Raw genomic sequence first — 14,973 nt, 5'->3', positions numbered from 1 at the left:
CAGATTTATTACAATTTATTTTCTATTTTTTAGTTAGATATTCTATAAAAGCGCATGATGTTAGTTTTTTTAAACTATTATTTATTTTTCATTTTTTAGTTGAATTTAAATTTTTTAAATTTTACTATATCAATATTTTTTTTAATATTGAATTGTCATCGGTCCTTAATAAGTATACCAAATTTAGAGTTAATCCGACGTTTTGAAGGGGGTCAAAATTATGTTCAAAGATTCCGTTACAAACATACATACATACGTCTGAAGCTAATAAATTTGCTGAAGTCTCAAGCTAATAAATTAATCAATGCGTATTAAAATCAAGTATTCTCATTCAGGCCACGGTGCTCACCGGTGAGCCTTATCTTACTGAACCGTTCGGGCCATGAAGGTCACTCGTGAGCCTCGTGAGAGCTCCAACGTAAACGCTTCCTACAAGCCACAGATTGCAGCTATCAAACAAAGCGCGTATGGAAGTGAGCTGCGCGGCCCTTGAACCGAAGCGAACGGCGTGGTTTTCAAATCCAATAGAAACTTGTAGTTTTTATCAAAATTATAATAATTAATATAATATTATAATTTATTAACCTTGAAAACATTTACACATAACAGTTTGCTAAAAACTCTCCACACTAGGCACTACATATATATATAGTCTTTTGAAATATCTTAAAATTAGACGGTAAAAGTCGTTAATTTTTATCTTCCGTGCAAATTATCGCATTTTATAACTTTTAGAATGAAAATCTTAAGCTGATGAAAATTACTGATTCCCTGATTGAGGCTTGGCCCGAATGGTATAGTACGCTAGGCCCACCGGTGGACAGGATGGCGTTCAACGTGTTAATATCATAAATATTAAAGTAACCCTGTCTGTTACGTTGTCATGTTCAAATCACAATGGATTTTAACGAAATTCTTTATAGAAATAATTTGAATTCTGGGGAAGAACATAAGGCTTCCTTAGGCCCATTATTAAGACGCGTTTCCGTACACGCGGCTTTGAGTATTATCCACGAGTGCGGAAAGGTAGGTAATCTATGATATTCGATAAAAATAGTGATTGATTGGTTTTGCATAAAATACTTGCTAGATTTTGTTATAACTTTCTGTTTGCCTACTGTGAATGGATAATATGCTAGGAGTGAGTTACAGTTCTTCTTAAAATAATGTAGGTATAGAAGAACTTAGGGTCGACGGTCCGCCTAATATTGCCGCGGGCAATAATTTTTATGTACCTTTTATTTTTACGCAATTATTATTATCCGAAAATTACGATCGAGTATCCTCTCACAGAATGATGATAACCTTGAGGAATTTACGAACACTGAATCTTAAGTTTTTTTTTTGGATTTTCACAAGAAAGCGTGTAGAGGAACTTTCCCCAAGTTCCCCAAACGAATATACTGCATCAATGTTAACGGAAAATAACACTCATTCGGTATAACAAGCTTGCTTCTTTTTAGACATGAATCCCTAATTAAAATTCAAGGTTTTGTGCAAACGTTAATAGTAGGTATGCAATTAGTAAGGCACTAAGACATGTGATACTCCGGTTACCGAAGTTGGTTACACAGTTAAAATGGGTAACTTTTGATTCTTTTCAGTTAATCATTTCGATAAATAAAAGTGTAGAATATATAAATACTCAAAATACAAATGTGCACAAGCGGCTTGGCTACACTCTCGGCGAGCTATTCCGACTACGATGCCAAAAAAAACAATGTAAAAATATAGTGGATCTTTTAATACCTAAAGGATCGGAAGTTATTTAGACTTCTTGAAAGCATTTGCAAAGTAATAACAGAATAACTAATAAAAAAAGCCTTAATAGTAATAATACAATTAATATAAATATTTCCATAAATCACCCATTGCTAATAACATAACGAACACGACTGATAAATAATATTTAGGTTACCGAATGTCTTTTCTTTATTGTTTTTATTCAATGCGTATAATTCGATACATAAAGTTAATTGTATGGGCTTAGTTCATTTACAAGACTTTCTTTATTTTCCATTCATTATCTCAAATAAGTTGTAGTAAATAAATCCAAAATGATAAAGGATTCGGTCCAGTTTAAAATAGAGTTCCTGGGTGAGTGAAAAAATAAAAAAAATGTAGGTAAAGGATAAATGAATAAAAACAGGCGATTGTTGTTAATTCAACACAATATTAATTTTTTCGTTAATATACCTAAAGAAGCACTATCTTGATCTTTTTGTAATCAGTCCAAAGAGGTCCAGAGAATAAGGTCATCTTATTTATTGATGCTGCCTGTAGCTTGTAGTCTTATAAATTGCAAATTATTTATTAGGAGTATTGTGTTCTGTATATTAAGTATGATAATCGGTTAATGAAATTATTAATTTATGATTAAGTTAAGACTCAATTATTTCTTTCTTATTAAAAATGTTTCTTTTCTTATTAACTAACACGGCTGCGGTTTTTACAAATAGTGGTTTAAGTAATATTTCCGAATATTAATAAGTACGTTTTGAGTTGAAGAATTATCAATAAAGATAGGTACGAATATTAATTGTGTTTTATTTTTATTTTAGACGCGATGTCATGTACATTGTTTTATCTTAGTTTACTTGTGATCGCACGCACAAACTATACCAAATGTTAATCCACACTTAATTAAAAATTAAACATAATTATTATTACATATCCAAGCAATTTGCATTACATATACTCTGGTAATCCGAAAAACCATAGGACACATACATATATATTTATTTTGTAATGTACGATAATATTATAAGTTTTATAATATTATAAGTACTGGTGATAGGGCGTCTTGTGAGCCCGCATGTGTGGATACCACCAACCTGCCTGTTTCTCCTGGTTTTTTTTTTACGAACGGTTATGAATATGCTAACCATATCGACAAATAACATTATAACTAAGAGAAAAATAAAATTGCAAATAATAACTTGCAAAAAACAATAAATATAAGAAATAATAATAGTAAAAGAAATAATAATAACAATAAAAAAAATAGGGAAATGTTCAATCAAAGTCAAATGTGGTTGGTCTACAGCTCAGTGTGGATCACGGATCTTAAACATATTTTAAGTGAGGCTAGAGAAGCGTGGCAAACAAATATGTCGATTTCATTACGTATACCATTTGTCAGGCAGGTCATACGATAGACAGGAGAGTGCTGGCCAAGATTACTTTTAATTTTTGGTAGGTTGAAAGTTTTCCGATTACATAAAGGGCTGTCCGGGCGCGGTACACTTTTGAAAGGTGGGGCAGCCGTTTTAACTATACTGGAGACCTTAGAACTTATAGCTGAAGGTGGGTGGCGCATTTACGTCGTAGATGTCTATGGGCTCCAGTAACCACTTTACACCAGGTGGGCTGTGAGCTCGTCCACACATGTAAGCAATATGTGTGTGTGTGTGTGTGTAGTTTTTGTTACAATTTCAGGGACAGTGTTTTCATAGTACCATTAATTTTCTAAAGGTCGCGCGCGGGTATATAGCTTCAATGAATTTTTCAATGGTAGATTTAGGGGAGCGTGATCAGGTTTAATTAGAAACAATAATAAAAAAATACTTTTAAGCTTTAAAGTAGAGCTTACCTACGTGATTAAAGCAGATTTTTATGATTGGAAGTGGTTTTTGAGGGATAAAATCAAGAAGTATGAACGACTCGTCATCATTATGTACTAGTTTCATCTATTGCAAGAACAACCTTTAGGGTGAACTACCTACTGATAAGAATAATATATAATTTCACACAACTTGCTTGTCAACTGTCACTGAAATTGATCAAAGATTATATTTCTTGATTAAAAACAAATAGTGAAATAAAAATAAACATATATATGAAAATGGTTTCTCGCATATTCAAGTGTCCAGCGTTAGGGCGTTTGAGGCTAGCGTGCCTGGATGATGTACCTGCGATATTTGAATTGGTGAACGAGTCCATGTCAATTAACTTCCGAATAAATGATTCACATAATATTGTTAACTTGATGTTAGTCGAATCCTCGTGCATTACACTTTTTTAGTGCACGAACCCGCTTTATACCCATGTTGAAATAGATAGGATTGGTATTTCTTGTAGTATTGGTGGTGATCACAGTGGTTTTGGGATATTTTAACATTTTTAAGGTTTCTGTGAGTTAATCATTCTGGCATTGCCCACTGTTTAACTTCAGTGGCCTAGGATTGGACAAATCGAACGGACACCCATTCGATTTTTGTAAAGTGGAATAATACTACTTAAACTCGTACAGACGATACAGATATTCATATTTAATTTGAATTTGGCTTGCATGCTTTGCAAAATATCGGTGGGTCTTGGACCTGTAATATCTGAGAGAGTTATTGAAAACAAAAAAAATATAGAGAATTACATCATAGATGTCATAGACATAATGGAGTAGTACCTAGTACTGCCTAGAAGACTGGCATTGTATACCTATTTTTTATACGGACTAAATGGAAAGAATCTCAAAACTCCCTATTTTGCATCTGTGACCAAATTTCTGCCAAGTCAGTTGGTCAAATTGTATGAGATTCCTTCCACCGTAACCGGGATTGCTTGCTTAGCAAAACACTAGATAATAAGTTAAGTGATTGATTCTGTTTGTCGGTTGATAAGCATGATGCATTAGCCAACAATGTACCTGAAATCCCATAAGTACCAAAATTAATGTTTGAACAGATATGTGTTCACGATCTATGAGATTCACGGTAATGCGAAAAGCAGTCGTAAGTTTGAGCGGTGGGATCGGCTATCCTTACCTACTAGGGAATTCGATCTGATTTTCGAGTTGGGCGTTGCTCACATTCACTTTGACCCCCCGAATACCACTTCGAGCAGCCCACTCCCTAATAGGTGCGGAAACACCTCTGCCATTCGCCCCATCATCATGTACGACCAATTCATACCGTGGGCCCCGAAGGTCAAATACTTAGGCGTCACCCTTGACAGAGGGATGACATTCCGCCCCCATATACAGACGGTACCCGATCGAGCCACGTTCGAACTCGCCTCTATCCGATGATTTGCAAGCGAAGTAAATTGTCCCTTAGAAATAAGGTGACACTCTACAAAACTTGCATACGCCCCGTCATGAGCTATGGTTCGTCAGGAACTTCGACCTTCACGACGACCTGGACCTAGACACAGACAATGCCCACTGAGTTTCTAATCGGATTTTGTCAGTGGGTCGCGTTTCCGATCCGGTGGTAGATTCTGCGAAGCACTGCTCTTGCTAGGGTTCGTGTTACCAACATCGTCAGTTTTGAGCTACTAGCCCGATGACGCTAACATGGTCTCTCTAGATCATCAGCTTAGGCAGGTAAAAAAAACACTTTGAAATTACATAAAAAAAAATCATTCGTATTTTGATTTAAATTGGCTTCTTTGCAGAGAAAACGGTATACTTTCGGTATGCCAACTAGACGTGAATGGAAGTATAGTGGGTTTTTTATGCGCAAGGGAATATCCTTTGATCCCTTCAGTGCACCCGGTTGCTTGGGAGGAGTATGTCTGGACAAAATACAAGTAAGCAATATAAGTGGCTCGAGGTAGTTTAACTGGTGGTAGGATCTCTTGTGAGTTCGCACGGGTAGGTACCACCACCCTGCCTATTCTGCCGTGAAGCAGTAATGCGTTTCGGTTTGAAGGGTGGGGCAGCCGTTGTAAGTATACTGAGACTTTAGAACTTATATTTCAAGGTGGGTGGCGCATTTACGTTGTAGATGTCTATGAGCTCCGGTAACCACTTAAAACCAGGTCGGCTACGAGCTCGTTTAACTATCTGAGTAATAAAAAATAAAAAAAAGGTAACCGTGGCATAGTCGTATCTTCTGAACCAGACTAATTTAATATAATTTAACTTTATTTTATTGCAGGGCCGTAGAGCTTAATGCACGAAATACTATGTTTTTACATCTGTTATGCTGGAACCAAATTTACGGTCGTGAATGCGTTGATAGTATGCTCGAATCGATATTTATGCACGATCCTTACGTTCATCACGTTGCTATGGTTAAGTACATGTTGGATTATCCTTGTGAGTGCAATTATAATATGTAAATCCTCGGAGTTGCTGTTATTTACACGTTACGTTACGTACTCTAGCGTAGAGTGCTGGACTACTACTACAATCCGGCTTCGGTTTCCCGTCGGAGTTAATAGTCTTTACTAAAAATATTTAGCATTTAAGATCTCAGTATCTTAGTAACAGTACTTATTGTTTTGTCTAAATTCGGCTCATTAAACAGCTTGTAGAATGTGAAATCGTTATATTTGTCCTTTGTAAGTTCCTCCTACATTAGTTAGGATAAAATCAATAAACAATATAGTTTCGTAGAGCGCACGGTATATGGTCCATTTCTGTCGCGAAGCATTATGCCGTCTCAAAATAGTTGGCGGTGCTCACGCTGAAGATGACGTTATTGACTACGGGCTCTCGAAATCATTTAGCGCCAGGCTAGCCGTGAGGTTGTTCATCCTTTTAAGCAATAATATGTGTAACAAAGACAACATAGTAGGTATTCCCATGGCCAGATTTAAACTTAATCCCGCTACTGGGCACCGGAAAAAATCCGCCCCAATACTGGAATTTTACCTAAACTTATAGTTTATATTATATTTTATTTTACAAAATTAAAATAACTAATTTATTGCAGAAACTTTATCATATTATGTTATATATTCCAAAAACATAAATAAATATTTGTTTTTTTTTCTAACAATTATAAATTTGGCACTAAGGGTGATTCATAATCATTATAATACTTGCCCCGACTGCCCCTAGTGTAAATCCACCACTGGGTATTGCCTTGTAAAAACCTTTTAACACTATTATTAACCCTAAGAGATCGTGGAAAAACGACGAAATTTTCTAGCAATAACCTATTTCAGTATTAGTTCCTGGTCAGTCTCGATCAGAAGGGTCTTTTCGACGTGTTCAAGCAATGGAGCGTGGTATCCCAGGTGATCAGTTGCCTGGTTTATATGTAGCTGATCGACCAGAAGTTTGCCCTAGGCTGAGAGTTCGAAGAGCTGTGTTAGTTAAAGCATACCTATCGATAGTTTTAATAACGTTAAATGGAGACGAAATATTTTTTATATTTACGGTATCTATCCAGTTTATTTGAAGAGCAGGGCAGCCGTTACAAGCTGCCATTCAGACTTAAGTTATAAGTATTTTTCACTGGTGGTAGGACCTCTTGTGAGCCCGCACGGGTAGGTACCACCACCCCGCCTATTTCTGCCGTGAAGTAGTAATGCGTTTCGGTTTGAAGGGTGGAGCAGCCGTTGTAACTATACTGAGACCATAGAGCTTATATCTCAAGGTGGGTGGCGCATTTACATTGTAGATGTCTATGGGCTCCAGTAACCACTTAACACCAGGTGGGCTGTGAGCTCGTCCACCCATCTAAGCAATAAGTGGGGACTTTTACTTTACCATGTCTATTGGCTACAGTAACCAATTTACACTAAGTGGGTCGCGGACGAGTGTCTGCAAGAGCAACAAAATAATGGGATCCGATGCATAATTTGATGGTAATATGTAGGTATATGGTTTGGTCCGTTGCAACGCAGTTGTATTTTCTCATTGCCTTCGAACGCCAACAAACGCAGGGCTCATGTGACGATAACGATTTATTGTCACTCATGGAAATTAGCAATACCAAGGGTACAGCTATACCGCTGTCTTTCTCTCAGCACTCTTGTGAAATCTTACTTGAAGAAGGACTTATGACCATCATCAGCTTATAGACGTCTACTGCTGGACAAAGGCTTTCCCAAGATTCGCAACAATAATTGATACTGCGCTGCCGTATTCAGGGGACCGTGCGATCTTCATCAGGTCTACATGCCACATTGTGGGAAGACCACCCACGCTGTCCATTCTCAAAGAACGACATATATTCATTACGCACATAGTCCACTACATAGTATAATTTAAAGTAATATAAACAAATATTGGACATTAACGGTAATCTATTTTAGCGAAGAGGATAATGATGATATAGTGCCTATAATCGAACGTTATTCTACCAGACTCCGTGAACTTTACGGAGAATTTTACATTAGCGAACTTATTTCAAGACATCCAGAATCTGACAGAGTCCTGCTGGTTTGTGAGGTATAATTTAAGAAAACTAATAAAGTACACTTTGGATCGTGTGTTTAAAGTTGGACGGTAATTTGAGACCAGTCGCTCCAAATGGTATCTAATTTAAATCGTTCTAAAACGATGGTTATTCTCTCCCTTTAGAGATTGAGCGATTATTTAGGTCTCCTAGTTTCTTCCAGTTAATCAATTTTCATCGTTTTTAGAGTACGAGTGTTGTCAGGAAAAGGATCTGTTCACGTATGGGTGTGGTACCTTGCTCACTATTCTTGTATATCCTTAACAAATAAATTCATTTCTCATGTGAAAATATCAGATTTTTTTTAATAGAAATGCCGCACATAGCTTTCACATTAAGATAGTTTACTTTAATATTAATTACCTTAAAGGGCCCAGGGTCTCTAGGCGGAACACGTTGCTGCTATAATGAGGTTATTCGCATAGACTGTCAAGAATTATTATCGCCATGTGCAATAATTGTAATGAGCCCACAATCGATTGTTATTTATTTTTAAGCACAAAGAATTAGCAGTTGGTGTCATGTGTCTTAATACTTTGATAAATTACGAGGACTTGAATGAGAGCTTCGAATTGATGCCTTTCGCTGGTCTGAGGAAAGTAGATACACTTTCGATTTACCACAAGTATAGTGCTGGAGACTCGGCTTTCAGGTAAGATCTTATATGTCTGGACAGATTGAATATACATACTTAGAAGTTATAACTTCGATCAAAGGCAATACGTATGTTTGTTCGTAGATTTACCTATAGGATTTATTGTAATTTATTGAAATTGATAGTACAATAACATATGTTAATTTGAAAAGGTCATATGAAGAAGTTAAAAATATGTCTAATCCGAAATGAAATTGCTTTAAAACAATCTGTTATTTAACTTACAATGTTTGTTGTAGCTTGTTAAGGTTAAATTATGCAAACTAAATTAGACCCAATACCTCTTATTTTACGGAGTTCAATCTTTACATGTTCCTTTAGTTTCAATGACAATACATATTAATAACTATGTCAAGCATGATCTGAAGACGCCTAGGATAGGACATTTATTAATATTAACCTATTAATCTTTGTTAACCTATGACCACAAATAATAAATAAATAAAAAAAAATAAAAATAAAAAAAATAAGCTACATATAAAGGAACTCTTCATAAACTAGCGATACGGATATGGAATTTCGTCTATGTATTTTATTATGATAGCCGATTTTAAATTTTATCATGACTATGTGACATTTTTCAAAGTTGGATCCTGACCGAAGAGCTATATTATTCCTGATTCATGTCTTTCAGTGTTTCAAGTGCTGTATCGTCTGGTTTATTGGAAAGTGCTAGCCAATTTCGACGTACAAGTACTGAATCTAGCGCCCACTACAGGGGCACTAAAAGTAAGGTAAATAAATACTTTAAAATAGTTCGTTAGGTTCCAACCACCACCCTGCCTATTTCTGCCGTGAAGCAGTAATGTGTTTCAGTTTGAAGGGTGGGACAGCCGTTGTAACTATACCTTAGAACTTATATCTCACGGTAGGTGGAGGCATTTACATTGTAGATGTCTATGGGCTCCAGTAACCGTTTAACACCATGTGGGCCGTTCACCTCCTCGTTCCTCTCCTAAGATATAAAAAAATAATGTTTCTTTATTTTTTAAAACAATATAAATGCCTTGCTGAAATGATGCTTATGTGTTATTGTATGAAAGTTCAGCAGGTTTTGGCCCAGAAAAGAATGAATGTTAAAAGCAAGAGTAAAGAAGGAGCTTACGAGGTACTTTTTACAGGTTACTTGGTTATTCGGAGAAGACGAATGCATAAACTTTCCAGGGGAGGGCGAGAAAGAGCTTACTCATGACGTTGCTGGTCTAGGTCGAGACGAATCCGAAGAGGCTGACGCTTCGTTTGACGTGACCAGTATACTTGACGACGACGACGATGATGAACTAGAATTCGATATTGTCAATATCGCTACAGATTTATTGAAACTTCCTAAATATCTGTCTTATGATGCTTTAGGAAAAGGGTATGATGCTCATCGTGTTTTTGAATGATTTTGATTCCCATGTGTTCATAATATACTGAATAATACTTTTGCAGTCCCGCCGAAAGTTTCTTGAAAATAATTGAAGGTAGCGGCAGACATGCCAAAAAGGAAACTACTTATGATATCAATCTGAAAAAAGATAGGGTAAAAAGTAAGTGAAAATGATGGTTTTTACAATAAAACTAAGTATCTGGTGTGGTAACGTCGGGGGATATGGCAGTGCTATGGTTTGGTTTCTCAATCCGCTACCAAGTATTTTCAAATAATACTTCTGTTTACGCTATAAATGATAAGTATTTATCCGACTGCCGAACGTGCGTAATTGATATGACGTGTTCAGGAATGATCTCTACGATGACGAATCATATTGTGTAGTCATTTTTAGAACGTAGTTCCTTATGGGACGATGCGGAGGGGTACCATAACCAGAAAAAACGTCCGTAACGTAAGATTTTTATTAGTTATACACAAAGTGTAAAACTTCACTTTTTAATAACGTACAAAAAATAACATATTTTTTATTTAAATTTGCGTACTTGTAGCGTATTTTTTTAGTTTTATGGCCACCCAAGCTCGGTGCCTATTTGATGTAAAGCAGGAAACACGAATATCTTTAAGGCTGTGCCGGTATTATAATTATGGAGCAATAATCGAGTTACAGGTCTTCGGCTATCGAGTGTCTTAATTTAAACTATTTTACAGTTTAATCTTGTGGTTAATATTTTTATTTATTCGACGTGTCTCCGTGTACTCCAGTTTTTGTGTTTATAAACGATTAAACTCGATTTCGTCAACCTTTGAATGTTGTGTTAACAACCGCTAAACTAGCATGATTCCAACAAAATTCATATTACAAATTAAATCTTTAAACGTATGAAAATTTGTTGATTTATCATTATGTCTCAGATACTTTTTTCTTCAACCGCACTTACTTATCCGCAACCGCAGAGTGATTTTATCGTGTCATTTTTTTAATATTAATTTATTAATTAAGACGTTGGAATCCTGGAGAAAAAATCATGTTGAATGCCTATGTCGAATAACAGGTGGTCGCAACACAACAACGTAGCTTATTAAGGAATCTCACAAAGTATCAATGCTCGTAACACTAAACAGCAAGAACATTATTTAATGGCCCAATTAAGCCTTCCTTCTTTCAACACCACATGGTCTTAGTGTCATCCTTGAACTTGACTTTCGTTGACGTCGTAGATGACGTTCACGTGAAAAAGAAGCGTCGTCTCGTGAACCCCGCCCTTAAAATGGCTTTAGAGACAAGCAACATCTTCCTTGATTTGACGTGAAGATAATCTATGCATTGAAGCTACCAAAGATATAAATCTATACTTTATCCTATTGGTCAAAATGTCACAGACGTCGCTACTTTTTTACACGCTTTATATTAGTTTCACTTGTAGGTATGTATGTTTGTAACTGACTCCTTTAGACGCGATTTTGATCCACTTTAAACAGCCAGATTTCATTCAAACTTTGTAGATTTATCGAGGACCGATGACAATACACTAATTTGATAACTTTATTCCATTATTAAATTTGCAAAAAAAAATTAACTAAAAAATGAAAAATAAATACTAGTTTAAAAAAACTAAAATACACGCTTTATATAAAATTCAACTAAAAATAGAAAATAAAGTTTATAAATTTAAAAAATTATTTTAACTTGGTCCAGGATATTATAATGTAATGCAGCATTAAGTAGGGTTATAGTTTGTCTGGCTACCTTTACCTTCATTTTACTAAGAATTGTACATTTTGTACGTGTTGCAGCACTAGCAGGAAGCAATAATGGATTATCTGATGGTACAAATTACAGTGGGACACCAAACGCGTTTTTGTTAGAGCTGTTTGCTATGCATCCAGATTATGATGAGAGGTAACTTTGATTATAATTGACTGGTTTATTTGTAATCACATTTGTTGATTAGGGCTCAGTCTTAATTTTCAATATAGCACATTTACAAGGTGATCGCACGTAGAGTAACGAAATGATCGCACGTAGAAACGTACGAGAAAACAAAAAAAAACACGTGTGGCACTTGGGGACTGTCACGATAAAGCATTTTTTATCAACCTATGCAATTATAATTATACAATAATAATTTAATATTAAAACAATAATAAAATAAGACCACGCTATATTTATAAATATTAACAAAAGCAAAATATTAACTGTCCCCTTCACACTCATAAGCTAGACCACGCGAGAGAGAGATGGGCAGACTTTGCATGATGCGCATGCAGTGCGACGTCAAGGCGCGCGCTTATTCACAAACACTACGCAAGCGTAACGTGTGAATGTGTTGAACGCGAGCTACATGGTAGGCGGAGAGGTGTTAGGTTGTTTTTGTTACGGAATTTCTTGATTCGGTCGCCGCGCTCAAAGCCCACGATAAAATTTATGCAATAGCTTAATATTACCGACTGACAAACGTCTTGATAAACATTTTATGTTCTTTTATGCTGTTATAGCTACTAATATAGCCTTCATATGCCTTTTTTGTAATAGGTGCTATTTGAATGGGAGGTAATCAATATTCTTACAGACATGGTTTTGATATGCTTGAAGCGGCCTACGAACTCTTCCCGAACAGAGATTACTGCATTGTGTGTTTACCCTCAAATCACGTGTCGTTTCCGCTTCTTGAGCATTTTACGGTACTCGATTATTTATAATTGTAATTTCGATTTATAGACAGTTAGGATTATATAGCCAATTTATTGGTATTTTCGGAGGGGGCGTCCTAAAGAGACTTGGACGGACTGTGTGAATGAAGATATGCGAGAAAAAGGGTGTGAGTGCAGTGTTGAGGTATCATCATCATCAATCCACAATTGTCTACTGCTGGATATAGGCCTCTCCCAATCCAGTGTTGAGGTATGATAGGCCTGAATGCAAAAAGAGGATATACTGCGCCGACCCCACATGACGGTCAGAAGAAGAAGACGTTAATCATCGGATTCTTAATTTAGAATATTTCTCGATTTATCAACACGGCAATACATTACTTCATGTCGATTCCGAGGCATGTGCTTCACAAGTCAAGCCTTCAATCTAGTGTGGAATTTCCCATTTCGGATTTCTGTTCTCAAGCATCAGCTACTTTAATTTGAAACAAGGCTGTGATACGGGTCGGTCAAAAGCACGGCATAACTTTAACAGTACTCTAAAAATGTATTTGGTTACTTACAATAATAGTTAAGACCTTATATTCTGTAATGCGTCTGTGGTCTAATTGGATAAGACGTTTGTTACTGCACCCGTATACTACATCGTTCAGGCTCTGAAGTGAAATATCTTGTTGTTGGTATTTAGGATTCTATTCTTGGTAATATTCATCTATACTAATATTATAAAGAGGAAAGATTTGTTTGTTTGTTTGTTTCGAATAGGCTCCGAAACTACTGGACCGATATGAAAAATAATTTTTCCATTAGAAGCCGACATTGTCCCTGATGAACATAGGCTACTTTTTTTAATTTTTTTTTTATTATTTTTTTTGGTTTCATGTGTGTTTTAATGTTTCCTAAGCGAAGCGAGGGCGGGTCGCTAGTACTATATAAATTGTCGCACTTTCTTTCAGCTCGTGGCACCACGTACTACTCGTTTGAAATTTGTAAATCAAACCCTTTATGTGGCTCACGTAAATTCTATTAGAGGGTAAATATGTTTTCTAGTTTTTCATTGCTAGCTTGTTCACGTATAAATTCCCATTAAAGAGATCACAAATACACACATCTTAATGTATTTTATACTGTTTGTTCCACGGGGAATGCTCTGAAGTATTATTTGAGATGATCTCCTCATTCTCACGGATCGTTTCGAACCTCTGGGTCTGCGGAGGGACTTCGGTTCCCTCTGTATTTTGTATCGTATGTTCCATGGGGAGTGCTCTGAGGAATTGTTCGAGATGATACCGGCATCTCGTTTTTACCATCGCACCGCCCGCCACCGGAGTAGAGTTCATCCATACTACCTGGAGCCACTGCGGTCATCCACAGTGCGTTTCCAGAGGTCTTTTTTGCCACGTACCATCCGGCTATGGAATGAGCTCCCCTCCACGGTGTTTCCCGAGCGCTATGACATGTCCTTCTTCAAACGAGGCTTGCGGAGAGTACTCAATGGTAGGCAGAGGCTTGGCTCTGCCCCTGGCGTTGCTGACGTCCATGAGCGATGGTAACCGCTTACCATGAGGTGGGCCGTATGCTCGTCTGCCTGCAAAGGCAATAAAAAAACATGTCCATAGCGTGAAATTGGCGGTATTAATGTCACTAGAAGATGAACGTTTTTTTTTTTTCATAAATGGTGGTTTTTTAGAAATTATATTTAAATATGAACTACTTGATGAGGATGTTCTTCAAGGTTTTCTTGAGACGAGTAGCGACTTCGTGAAATTAGATTGTTTATAAGCGTTTTTTTCCAAGATCGTTTAGGCATTTTTAAGTAAACACGTGTGTTAAAAAGACACAAATAATATAAATAAACAATTCATTGTCTCAGTCTAACCTTAAATCAAACACTCATTGGCTTCGGGTTGCTTAACAACATCTGCTGAGGTAGCTTTAGTGTTGTGTCTTTAAAGCAGTTAGTTGCTCTCAATTAAGAAAAATAGTATTAATATTCGCCAATAGATGTCGGGAAGAGTCATATTTAAGTTTAATTATAATCGATAAAGTTGATTATTGAAAACACGAATAAAACAACATTTTCTGAAAATAAATCGTAGCTAAATCGATTTATCGCCCCCGAAATCCCCTGTATACAAAATTTTATGAAAACCGTTGGA

General features: G+C 36.3%; 1 protein-coding gene across 1 annotated transcript in view; it reads left to right on the top strand.

Annotated features, from left to right (window-relative positions):
• The first annotated feature begins 3,838 nt into the window (after nt 1-3,838).
• Nucleotides 3,839-14,973, top strand: part of LOC114246391 (cilia- and flagella-associated protein 61) — a 34,025-nt gene continuing 22,890 nt past the window's right edge. The window contains exons 1-12 of the mRNA XM_089734802.1: nt 3,839-3,990; nt 5,395-5,529; nt 5,880-6,040; nt 6,895-7,039; nt 7,990-8,125; nt 8,630-8,784; nt 9,422-9,521; nt 9,909-10,147; nt 10,222-10,319; nt 11,957-12,062; nt 12,733-12,844; nt 13,771-13,847. Coding sequence (XP_089590928.1) covers nt 3,839-3,990; nt 5,395-5,529; nt 5,880-6,040; nt 6,895-7,039; nt 7,990-8,125; nt 8,630-8,784; nt 9,422-9,521; nt 9,909-10,147; nt 10,222-10,319; nt 11,957-12,062; nt 12,733-12,844; nt 13,771-13,847 — 1,616 coding nt within the window. The remainder of the gene's footprint in view (nt 3,991-5,394; nt 5,530-5,879; nt 6,041-6,894; nt 7,040-7,989; nt 8,126-8,629; nt 8,785-9,421; nt 9,522-9,908; nt 10,148-10,221; nt 10,320-11,956; nt 12,063-12,732; nt 12,845-13,770; nt 13,848-14,973) is intronic.

This window comes from Bombyx mandarina, chromosome 18, assembly GCF_030267445.1.
Source record: "Bombyx mandarina strain Sakado chromosome 18, ASM3026744v2".
Classification (NCBI taxonomy): Eukaryota; Metazoa; Arthropoda; class Insecta; order Lepidoptera; family Bombycidae; genus Bombyx; species Bombyx mandarina.
The sequence above is the reverse complement of the archived record's forward strand: the minus strand, read 5'-3'. Positions and strand labels throughout refer to the sequence as shown.